The sequence below is a fragment of the Mastigoproctus giganteus genome, chromosome 1 (assembly GCF_048544385.1).
Source record: "Mastigoproctus giganteus isolate SK-2022 chromosome 1, ASM4854438v1, whole genome shotgun sequence".
Taxonomy (NCBI): domain Eukaryota; kingdom Metazoa; phylum Arthropoda; class Arachnida; order Uropygi; family Thelyphonidae; genus Mastigoproctus; species Mastigoproctus giganteus.
Genome location: NC_143575.1, coordinates 240,262,211 through 240,274,464, shown reverse-complemented (window position 1 = coordinate 240,274,464; position 12,254 = coordinate 240,262,211). Strand labels below are relative to the sequence as shown.

The 12,254-nt window shown below is 40.0% G+C and overlaps 1 protein-coding gene across 1 annotated transcript in view; it reads left to right on the top strand.

Annotated features, from left to right (window-relative positions):
- The first annotated feature begins 1,060 nt into the window (after positions 1 to 1,060).
- The window catches only part of LOC150091691 (very long chain fatty acid elongase 1-like), a 33,592-nt gene continuing 22,398 nt past the window's right edge, over positions 1,061 to 12,254 (top strand). The window contains exon 1 of the mRNA XM_090376427.1: positions 1,061 to 1,157. Coding sequence (XP_090232553.1) covers position 1,157 — 1 coding nt within the window. The 5' untranslated portion in view covers positions 1,061 to 1,156. The remainder of the gene's footprint in view (positions 1,158 to 12,254) is intronic.

The following is a 12,254-nucleotide window of genomic DNA, read 5'->3' as shown; positions in this document are numbered from 1 at the left end:
CTCAAAACTATAGGATATATTCCATCAGTTCTGGGAGCCTTACTTCCCTTTATGCTGAAACGTTTTTCTAATAAACTATCATCTGTAATTACGACATCACTAATTTAATGTGGGTCAGCCTTGCTTACCTAGCCTCTTCTCAGAATGAACGGCCTTTCCTCAGTAAATACCGATGCAAAGTACCTATTCAATTCATCCACAACATCAGCTGGGTTATCTATGACTTTCCCACACCCAGAGTACAAGAGCCCTATCTGATTAGCATTCTTCTTCGTTGTATTCATATACATGAAAAATTCCTTAACCACATTCTTTGTTCTCTTAGCCAATGCTTTCTCATAAGCGGCCTTGGCATCCCTGACCTTATTTCTGTGTTTACTATTACAGATCATCTTGCACCTGTTGTAGACATCAGTATTTTTCATTGCTATGTAACAATCCCATGCTATATTTTCCTTCTCTATTTGACCAGCCTGCTCTGCAGTCATCCATTTCGGCATCCTCCTCTTGCAATATTTTCTTAAAGGTATGCGTTTCTGGCTTCTGTGATTTTTGCTTTAAAATTATTCCATAATTCAAATGCATCCGCCATCCCTCGAAAATCCGCCCAATTCACAGATGCCATGGAGTGTCTTAAACTGTTAAAATCCTCTCTTAAATTACAATCCTGTAATTTAAGAGGAGACTTTAATTGGGATATAATACAAATAATACAAAATACAATATTGTAATTTATAACACTGCGTTGCGAAAAAAACATTCTAAAGTGTCCCAAACTAAACGCATAGCAGGATCAAAAAGACTTAAATTTAAAACCTCTTCATATCAACTACGATTTTATTTCAGTCAGAAATGTGAAGAAATCGGTTAAGATATTCATCAGTCCAAATAGTCAGATCACGTAATCGCTCGGGATTCTCGTAAAACCTTGATAACCTTGAGGTCGCTTGCCAGCTAAATATTTTCCTTCTCGGGTTAATATTAATTATTTCTAGTTTTATCAAGTTTTATCAAGGTCGCATTGTTTATCGAGATGCTGGGTAAAGTTCTGAATTGTAATATATTCTTCAGTTTTATACTTAAGTCGTCATAAGTAGAAGTAAAGTGACATCGCTTGTTTAGTGATAGAAAAGTAAAAATATTTTCGCCAAGAACTAGTGAGTTTTTACTGAAGTTTGTTAAGTATTTCATTTGTGATCTAAATAAATTTATTTCATCTTATAGTTCTTTTGATGAGATAGCTGAGTTTATTGCTTAATATCAATTATTTCAAAAGATATTCTTGTTTGAATTAACTGTTATTATAAGCGGTGGTTTCTGCCAAACATTTCTTTGTGTAATTATAAATAGTATATTTAACTGAATACAAACAGTGCTGTTACTAACATTATAGCTACTTTGTAGAGTTGTTGTTTAGTGGTAAATGTAATCGCGAATCCTGCCAGTCTCAGTAGCTGCTGGTGCTACATTTCTTAAGGCTTAGAAAAATATGACGATCTTAAGTCAAAACGTGGATAACAAATGGATGAGATTTGATGAGATAAACAGTTACTCAAGGGTCCAGTACTAAAAATGGGACGCTCGCACGAAGGAGAAGGCATCGGGAAATAAGTAGTGTAATGTTAGGGGGTGATTTAGTTCTTAGGGAAACTGCAATTGCATTCTGAAATCGAAGCAGGTGACAATGGACCAAGGTACCTTTACTAGGTTCTAAAAGCAACGATGCACTAACCAGTTGTTAGTGCTTTCGAATTAAAGGGCGTATGGTTAGACTTAGGGAAGTAATGACTTAACACAAAAACGAAGGGTAACGTAACTTGGTGAAGAATTATAAGGTCATACTCGCAAAATGCCGCACGATGGGTGAAAATGTTACGTTTGTGGAATTCTATCCAGATAACACAGGAGGGATGATATGAGGAAAATCTTGTGGAAACTGGACCCTTGAGAGCGGAATTTCCAAGGCTCTTGGCGAAAGTTTTTCTTTGCTTGGGCTGCCCTATTTAATAGAAGATACTTACTTAGTAAAGATTTGATTCACTTGAAAAACACAGGAGCAAGGGTCTTTATTAATGACACAGGAAAGGTTTTAACTTAGCAATAGTATTACTAGATCTGATAAGTTTATTCTGAATTGAGACAGCGAGATTTGGAAGTTAATTAATACTTAAGTGTCCTTAGATTTACCGTTCGTAACTTTCCGCCATTGTTATACGATACAACGTTATTACACAACGAACTAGATAGCATAAGCTTAGTATAGTACATTATATAATATAATATTGTCAATTAATCAGTAAAATCTTTTAATTTTGTTAAACTTGGTTGTCAATTAAATTGTACTTTTAACTAAATATATATAACGACTTAGATTACAAACGTAACATAATTAATTAATACATAACTTGATACGGAAGTTATATAAATGGAACTCGTAGATAATACTCGATACTGAAAAATATATATAGCGTTATAACTGTGTTGGGATACAAGTTTAGGTTTATAATTTTGTACTGAAATTGAAATTTTATTGAAATTAAATCGAAATCATGACTCAGACCAGAGCAGCAAAGCAAAAGGCTCAAGCTAATGGAAGTGCTGTGGCTCAGGGGAGAACTGAGGGGGGCAGTTGCCCTCTGAATCACAGCCTTTTAAAATGCACTGCTTGCACGATGTTTGTGGATCAATCGGGTACGGGACATGATATTGGAAAGATTGTGCAAGGCTCAAGGGGTATACTTTTTTTTCAGCCTGGTCTGTACTTGTTAACAGAAGGGACTGCTTCTACAGGGATGGGATACACTTAAATAGAAAGGGTGCAAGAATATTTGCTGATGCTATCGAGGCAGTGTTAGGTGGGTCGGAAAACTGTTGTCTTGGGGGGATACAAGGACTAATAGATTAACTTTAGCCACTGGCAGAGGTGAAAGTGATTCTAGCACTGCTTCTATAGGAATGAGCAGAAGCCTGGAAAACAAGATGCAGGATATTTCAGAGACTGCTGGGAGTCATTGCGGTACAAGTAAACACATGGGTTGTGTTAGGGTAGCTAACAATAGGAACAGGTGCATGTATACTTGCGTGTACACCAATGCTAGGAGTTTGGAAAATAAATTTGATGAATTTGAGGTATTGCTCAAAGTATCAAAGGTGGATATTTTTGGGATATCAGAGACGTGGTGTCACATAGAGATAAGGAATGCAGAACTGGAATTTGGGTAGTATAATGTGTATAGAAAGGATAGACAGGATAGGAAGGGAGGAGGGGTTATGCTATTAGTTAAGAAACACATAAAATCCAAGGAAGTGAAGCCAGTCGACATCGCTGGATAGTGCACTGTCGAGTCAGTTTGGTGTGACATAAGCATTGGGAGATCTAAATTGAGAGAAGGAGTGTGCTATAGGCCTAATGACTCTGATGAGTACAATAAGAAACTGTACAGGGAAATAGAGTCGGCCAGTAAATCAGAGAGTCTTATAATGGGGGATTTTAATTTCCAAGATATTGACTGGATTTTGTGGGTTGGTCACTAGCAAGGCTTTTGTGGATTTATTGGATGACTGTTTTCTACATCAACATGTTCGGAGGCAACTAGAGGAAGTAATACTCTTGATTTGATTATCAGTAGTGATTCTTCATCCATAAGAATCTGCAGATAAAGGAATCACTAGGTGGCAGTGATCACAGTGTGCTGAAGTGGGATTTACACAAAGAGGTAACTACCATCAGGGGTAAATGGAAAGGATTTTGCTTTCGTCAAGGCGACTACGATGGTCTGAGACAGTATTTAAATTCTATACAGTGGGACCAACTGATGATGTTACCAACAGCAAATTCAAAATGGGAAGCATTCAAGAAACTTATCTTGGAAGCTACTAGGCTTTACATAACAACTAAGAAATATTGTTCAAGGTTTAAGCCTAAAAGGATGTCAGATGAACTAATGAGACATATGGCAGAGAAGAAAAATGCATGCGATACATATAAATTAACACGTGACACAGAAGCCTATGATAGATATAAGTTGATCTGTAACCAAGTTACAAAGGAGGTTAGGCAGGCGAAGGCAGATTACGAGAAATCTTTGGCAAAGGATGCAAAGAAAAACAGCAAAGAGTTCTTTACTTATGTAAACTCTAGAAGGAAGGGGATGAATCAGATTGGTCCACTTGATATCGATGGTTAAACTGTTGATGATCCTACTCAGATAGCTAACAAACTAAATGAATATTTTGCATCGACATTCACACATGAGGAGTTATTCAGCGAGGGGAATGCCAGAGTTGAATACACCTCTGGCAGTAAGCTAAATAATCTTGTAATAACTGAGAGTAGAGTGGAGGAAAAATTGTTGAAGATAAACACAGGGTGCTGACCAAGTATTGGAAGGCTGCACGAACTCAGTGTTCCATATAGTTTAGTATTTTTAGTGGCTTTTATTCGCTCAAATTGGATTTATTTTGTGTCAAACAAGATCTCCAGGTGTCGGTGAGTCAACAGACGTTTATTCCATGACGAATTTCTAAGGCGTTGAAAAGATATGAGAGTTTTTAATTCCTTGTTACATGTCGCTCGTTCCGGCGATCTGCAACATGGAAACGCCATATAGGTTCGGCCGTTAATTGACATTGGTAGTTGCTAAAGTTAATCTATGCTCTTTGTAACAATCTCTACTAGTCTAAACCTTGCTAAGATGACCATACTTGAACTCCGTTCCAACTATATACGGTTTTAGTAATGCTAGAGCTATTTATTTTGGTTTTACGGGTGATTGAATTAGTGACTAAAATAATTATGTTACCTGGAGACAGCCATTGCTTCTTCTTCGACGAATAAAAACAAAAGCCATTGTTGTTGTATGGTCACGTGACCCTAAGGCCTCAACCTGATTGGCGGAACTTGCCCAACTGAAGGGCGCCAACATTCTCAAGCCTGAATATAGTATCATCTGTATTACTTGAATATCGTTGTTCATAATTCTTTTATAAATGAGGATAAATAAAACCTATAACTCAGCTATAGATACCATTAAAATCTAAAAAAAAAAAAAATCTTAAGCTCAACTAAATTCAAGAACCATTAATATAAAATAATATAAAATGGAATCGGACCATCAAAATGAATCCTTGGATGGTATCCCACCATTACTTTCCTCTGCACAGACTGTTGCTGAAAGTGATAATGTGACCAAAGTGACTGCTTCCACTCGTAAAGAACCGACAATGGAAATTCCTAGCCTAGAACCCAAAAACTTACCCACACCCTTGGAGAAGGCATTGCCTCAGCCTTCAGTGGATCTTAGTTCCTCTGCCCTAGGAGATTCTGTTTCTGTTCCTGACCAGTCTCAATCCAACTTAATGCTAGGGGTACATATGGAACAAGTTTTCTCCTTAAGAACTGGCCCCTCTACCATTCTTTCTGAAGGGGGCAGGCTAACAAAACAAGTAACCACTGAAATACAAGACATCTGGTCTGCCATGGAGCAGATACTAATCAATGTGATCATGGAGAACGAATGCCTTAAAACTAAGCTGGATGAAAAAGAATTCCAGCTGAATAAAATACAAAAGAATTATAAAACACCTAAGGATTCTCATCCTGGTTTCTCTCAGCCATCTTTAACATATGCACAAGCCACGCAGCTATACACTCCGACTTAGACCATAAGATCAATAGCGGGTAAACATACACAGCAGCAACACGTAATTCTGATTAAGGTGCAGGAGGGCAGCACCTGTGCTACAAGTGAGGAGGTAAAACAAGAGATTACAGCTAAATTAACCTCAGACATACAGGATGTCAAAATTAAATACATGCGGAAAAGTCGGGCAAACGGGGTATTAATTGAAACTGCGACCCTTCAAGATCTTGAAAAGATCGAAAACTGTGTCAAATTACAAGAGTGTGGATTAAAACCTGAATTGCCCAGAAAGTTGGGCACAACTATTGCGATTTATGATGTTCACAAAGACTCCAAGATTGAGGATATAATAGAAGATATCTATGAGAAAAATTTAAAAGACTATGATTTTACGCTTGAGGATGTAAAAGAGCAAATTAAGCCTCGATTTCCAACTAAGCCAAAACCTAATAAGTCCAACATAAATTGGATTCTAGAAGTCACTGGTTCGATTCGCAAGATTCTCTTGTCTGCTCGTAGAATTTATCTAGGGTGGACATCTCACACGGTTAAGGATTATACCATAGTTCCCAGGTGCTATAAATGCCTGGGATATGGCCACTCCGTAAGATCATGTCATCAAGAAGCACAAACTTGTGGGCACTGTGGTCTAACCGGTCACAACTTTATAGATTGCCCAAATAAGGAGAAACCTGCTGAATGTCGAAACTGTAAGAAGCGAAAGAAAAACTGCGCCCACTCCTTCAGAGATCCCAAATGCCAAGAGTACTTAAAAGCTGTAGATGCTGTTCGTTCAAAGACATTCTATGGATAGAAACACAACATCAGGAATTAATTCTAGTACTTCACAATCAACAGAAATCAGGTTTTTGCAGCTAAATTGCCAACAATCCATTGCAGTCACAAATGACTTAACAAAAGTGTCGCAAGAACATTTTATTCTGGTTGTGGCTCTTCAAGAGCCCTATTCACATAAGGGTCTTCTAAAGGGTCTTCCCATTCGCTATAGAATAGTACAATCCAATCCAGCTACGGTTAGAACAGGTGGAAATACCCGATGTCGGATCTGGGCTGCAATTGTCATCTTAGATCCAAGTCTCACAGTTACAAGAATTCCCAGTCTCTGCTCCACCCATGCTGTCTGTGTGTGTTTGGAGGGCCAGTTTGGCCAAGTCTACGCTATCTCATTATACTGTCAATGCTCCCAATACAGAGACTCTATACAACCATTTGTGGACTACCTGGATATGACACTTAATATTCTACGTGGAAAGAACGTTATTGTGATGATGGATGCAAATGCTGAGTCTACTCTGTGGAGTGCTGCAACTACAAATGGAAAGGGTGAATTAATGGAAGACCTAATCTTATCTCACCGCTTAACCATATTAAACACCCCTGGCCATCCACCAACGTGTGTGACACCTATGGGTTCTTCTCACATCGACATTACTCTCGCATCCTCTGCTATTAGTCCGAGACTTTCCAACTGGAAGTTGCACACTAGTTGGTCTACCAGCGATCATAACATCATGACATTTGAACTTAACTGTGATCAAAGGCGATCCATGTTTGATCCTACAGACATACCAAGATTTCACACAAAGAAAGCAAAGTGGGATAAATTTGATTCCTCACTTAAAGACTCCTTTACACAAGACCAAATAGAAAAATTGACTACTCTCACTGCAGATGAACAGGCACGAGTAGTTCAAAACATAATTATTACAGCTTGTAGGCAGTCCATGAGATATAGGAAAAGGAAGCCCTACCATGTGCCGTGGTGGTCCCCAGAATTGACACAATTAAAATCATTGACGAAACAGGCAAGAAGAGATTTCCAGAAAGCGAAGAGAGACAGATCTCGTCCCACTTTGGTGGTTGTACTTTTGCAAAACAGATAAAAACAAGCCCGTAGAAACTATCACCAGGAAATCTACAAGAGGAAAAAAGCCTCGTGGGAGCAACTAGTGAGCACCCAGGGAAACAGTTCTCCCTGGGGTCTCGTCTACAGATTAATAAACAATAAAATTCCAACAGGTGAAGTGTTTGCAGCGGTTACAACTACTGATGATCAAGAAACCATATCTTGGGTACCCACCATGAATAGGATCCTAGATGTCATTACTTATCAAGAAGAAGAAGAATGCACGGATCCAAAACAGATAGACATCAGAGTGAAAAACGCTTGTTACTCGGGCTCGCCTATTGAACCCCCTTTTACCTTTGAGGAGATTGATATTGCTATCCAGTCCATGCGTTCGGGCAAATGTCCTGGACTTGATGGCATTGAAGTGAAAGTGCTCAAGCGCGTATGGAAAGCGGTTCCTGTAGTTATTGCAACATTATTCAACTCTTGTCTTAATCATGGTATTTTCCCTGCAATTTGGAAAGTTGCTAACTTAAAAATTGTTCTCAAAAATCCAAAGAAGCCAGAATCTGATCCGCTGTCATATAGACCTATTGCCTTGCTCCCAGTTATGGGCAAGGCTCTTGAAAAAGTTATTGCGAGTCGACTTCTGACTACACTCTCTTCGCCTGTACAGTTCGGTTTTACAAAGGGTAGAGGAACCGAAGATGCCATTGCTTCTCTTTTAGAAAGACAGCGGGAAACCACGACTAAATATCTGCTCGGTCTCTTTGTGGACTTCAAAGGGGCCTTTGACACCCTTTGGTGGCAAAGTGCCCTGGAGAGGTTCCAGGAGACCGAAGTGTCTTCACCTGTATACCGGTTGCTGATGAGCTACTTTTCGCAGCGCTCGCTTGTTATTAAGAGTGGTTCCATACAGGTGTCAAGAAAAGTTACCAGAGGATGCCCACAGGGGTCTATTTTTGGGCCCCTGTGCTGGAACTTAGTGTTCGACTCCTGGTTAAATAAACATTTTGATGCAACAACCATGATCTCATATGCAGACGACCTAACCATCATGGTCCAAGGAAACTCCAGGAAGTCTCTTGAAGATGTTGCCAACCGGGTACTAGAGGAGCTGTCTGTGTGGTCTGACGAACATAAACTCCAGATATCTACAAGCAAAACGTCCCAGATGTTGCTTAAAGGCAGGTTAGACAGAGGCCGTCCCCCTCAAATAAAATATAAAGGACAAGCTATTAAATACAGTTCAACCACAAAATACTTGGGAATTATTTTGGATGATGGTTTGAGTTTTATACCCCATGCAAAATACATTAAAGAAAAATGCAACTCATTATTATCTAGATTGAGACAAGTAACACGACAAGAGTGGGGCCTTAAAGGTCACTCACTGAGATTGTATTATAACTGTATATTTCTGCCCATTATCACATATGGTGCTGGCGCCTGGGGTTATAGGGCAACCAAATGTGCCATTGTCAAACAGCTATTGCAAGCACAGCGTGCTGCCCTTCTTATGTTATCCAGAGCTTGTAGGACAATTTCTACTGCAGCTTTACAGCTCCTGATAGGAAAGATGCCAATACAATATGAGGTCCAGTATAGATATTTGAGATACCACCTGAAAAAGGCACATCCTACTTCTCTTGATAACGTGGAACTTGACCTGAATGTTCCAATAACAACTGAAAAGGAAAGATTGCGCACTATTTATGTTAATAAGTGGCAGGCTGACTGGTCTGTATCGGAGACAGGAACGGTGACAAGAAGGTATTTGCCGAATGTAAGGGAATTCAGGAAAAAGGAACTATTGTGGTTTGCTCCTGGACTATATGGAACATACCTTTTGTCAGGTCACGGCAGCCTCAATAGCAAGCTGTATAAACTTGGACTGTCTCCTTCCCCTCTTTGTCTCTGTGGAGGTGAAGAGGACGCAGATCATATCCTTTTGGAGTGTCACTATTATACCGACCTACGGAATGAACTACAACTCTGATCCAATAAAAATTCTCCTTTTCTGATCCAATCACAAGATGCATTTGAAGCTTTTAACTTATTTGCAACACGAGCATTTAAACGACGAGAGGAAACGAGAGCTGCTGCCCTGAGATAGCCTGAATCCGGATCAAGAGAAAGACTTGAACAAGGACTGACATTATTTCTGAAGACTTGATCAAAGACTGACATCCTCTTTGCAGACTTTCTAAAGAACTGCTATCCAGAAAGATTTGATTAATATATTGTACTTCAATATTTCAAAGAAGCTTCAACTGCTACTTCCTGCATTTTGTCTCACGAACTTGAGATGATACATCATGATGGAAATTAAACCCTTATTGATTGGAGTGACGAACCTACTGTGTTAGAAATCGTAAATAGTGTATATAGTATGTAGTTTGACTCTAGTGCTTCAGCTGTGCCATGCCATTGGATACTTATCTAACAATGAAATTAAGGTTTGCTGCAACCACCGAACCTTCTCCTGGTCCGTTGTAGAGTTCTGATATGCCTTTGCTGTAAGAGGATTTCCTATCAAACGATGGGAGTGCCAAAGAAATCTTCAACGTTGGAAGAGCTACCCTTGAAGCTGAAGGATCTATTGAGGATGCGCCTCGACATCTCCTAATACTTCTCACAGGAGAGGAATTGCTAATCCTAAATTAGGATAGGATTGCACCACGATATGTGGCTTCTACAAAGGCTGAAAATTGCCTCCACCTCTGTTTTTTTTTTTCTCTTTTTTTTCTCAATTTCTCTTGACTTCCTTTTATTACGGCGGGTTCCTTCTCTGACCCCCCGCTGCACTTCTTTCCTTCCCCACCACCCCTAACTTTTCCAGCTATTTTTTTATTTATTTATTATTTTTTTTTTTTTCCATTTTCCTTTTCTCCTAACTTTGCCTATCCTGGAACTTTGTTCCGGTATAGACTAGCATGAAGGTAGTAGATCCTGGCCGCCTCCACGTGGCGGGGATGGGGGGTGGGATGCTGTGACCAGGTGTTGCTGCTTCCCGCTTGCTAAGAGCCAGGTACCGGCTGATTACATAACAACAGAACACATCATAACATTTACACACCCGACACACTACATACAAATGGCCGGTCTTGGCGTGAGCCTCAACACAAGGAGCAATAGCGGCTAATGGGGGAAACTCTGGGGTCGGCCACAACAACACATGAATATCCCCTGAATATCCCCTGAAGATAAACACAAGAAAGACACCTGGGGTGGATGGGATCTATCCAGTTATATTAACGGAGGCAGCCATAATTATGAGAGCTTCCTTGGACTCAGGGGAGGTCCCCACGGACTGGAGATGTGCAAATGTGACCCCATTCACAAAGGAGGATCAAAGGCTGACACAAGTAATTATAGACCTGTGAGTTTAACTTCTGTTCCAGGAAAATTAATGGAGGCACTAGTTAAAGAAGCACTGCAGGATCATTTAGACAAGACTTCAGTTATAGCTCAGACACAGCATGGTTTTGTTAAGGGGAGGTCTTGCCTGACCAATTTGATTGGATACTATGATGTAGTCACAAAAGAACTGGATGCAGGGAATAACTTTGATATTATATATTTGGATCTTAGAAAGGCTTTTGATACTGTTGCACATGGAAGACTGCTGCATAAATTGGAGCAGTGTGGTATTGGAGGCACATTGCTGCTATGGATAAAGGAACGGTTGAGGGGGAGAAGACAGAGAGTGGTAATCAATGGGCACTGCTCATCGTGGATTAATGTTATTAGTGGAGTCCCTCAGGGTTCAGTATTGGGTCCATTATTGTTTTCTGTATTTATAAATGATATTGATGATGGTATGTCAAGCTTGATGTCCATGTTTGCAGACGATACGCAGGTTGGCAGGGTTGTTAAGGACACAACTGACAGTATACTGCTGCAACAGGATCTGAAAAAGTTGAGCAGATGGGCTGAGAGGTGGCAAATGAAGTTTAACATTGATAAATGTAAAGTACTACATATGGGAAACAGCAACCCCAGAGCAACGTACCAACTCTGTGGTACTACACTGACAGTGGTAGAGAATGAAAAGGACCTGGGGGTAATTGTGCAGTCAGATATGAAGTTCTCTGACAGTGCAGACGGTCTGCGAGAGTAGCTCATGGTGTCTTGTCACTGATATACAAGAATTTTTCTAGCAGGGATAAGGAGGTGATTATTCCCTTGTATAAGGCAATGGTCAGGCCACACCTTGAGTACTGTATACAGGTCTGGAGGCCTCATTTCAAGAAAGATGTAGAGCTACTGGAACGAGTACAGAGAAGGTCAACAAGATTAGTGAATGGAACAAAGGGTTGCTCTTACGAAGAAAGGTTTATGTTTTGCAAATTACAGTGGCTGGAGACTAGGCACCGGCGAGGTGATCTGATAGAGATGTTTAAAGCCTTGAATGGTTTGAGCATGCTCAATGCCGATGGGATTCTTCCTCTTGCTCAGGATAATGAAAGGGCATAAATTCAGATTGAGGAAAGCCAGATGTAGGATAGATGTGGGGAAATTTGTCTTTAACCAGCGGGTAGTTGGTTGGTGGAACAGACTTCCATCCCTTGCTGTGGAGGTTGATAGCCTAAATAAATTTAAGGGTCAGCTGGACACGTATTTCGAACGAACGGAGGGGTGAAGTGGAAGTGTTTTTTTTTGGCTGATGCTGCATAAGCTTGCTTTCATGCTTCATATGCCTCTACTAATGGTAATGCTATGCTAAGTTTCACTCAAAT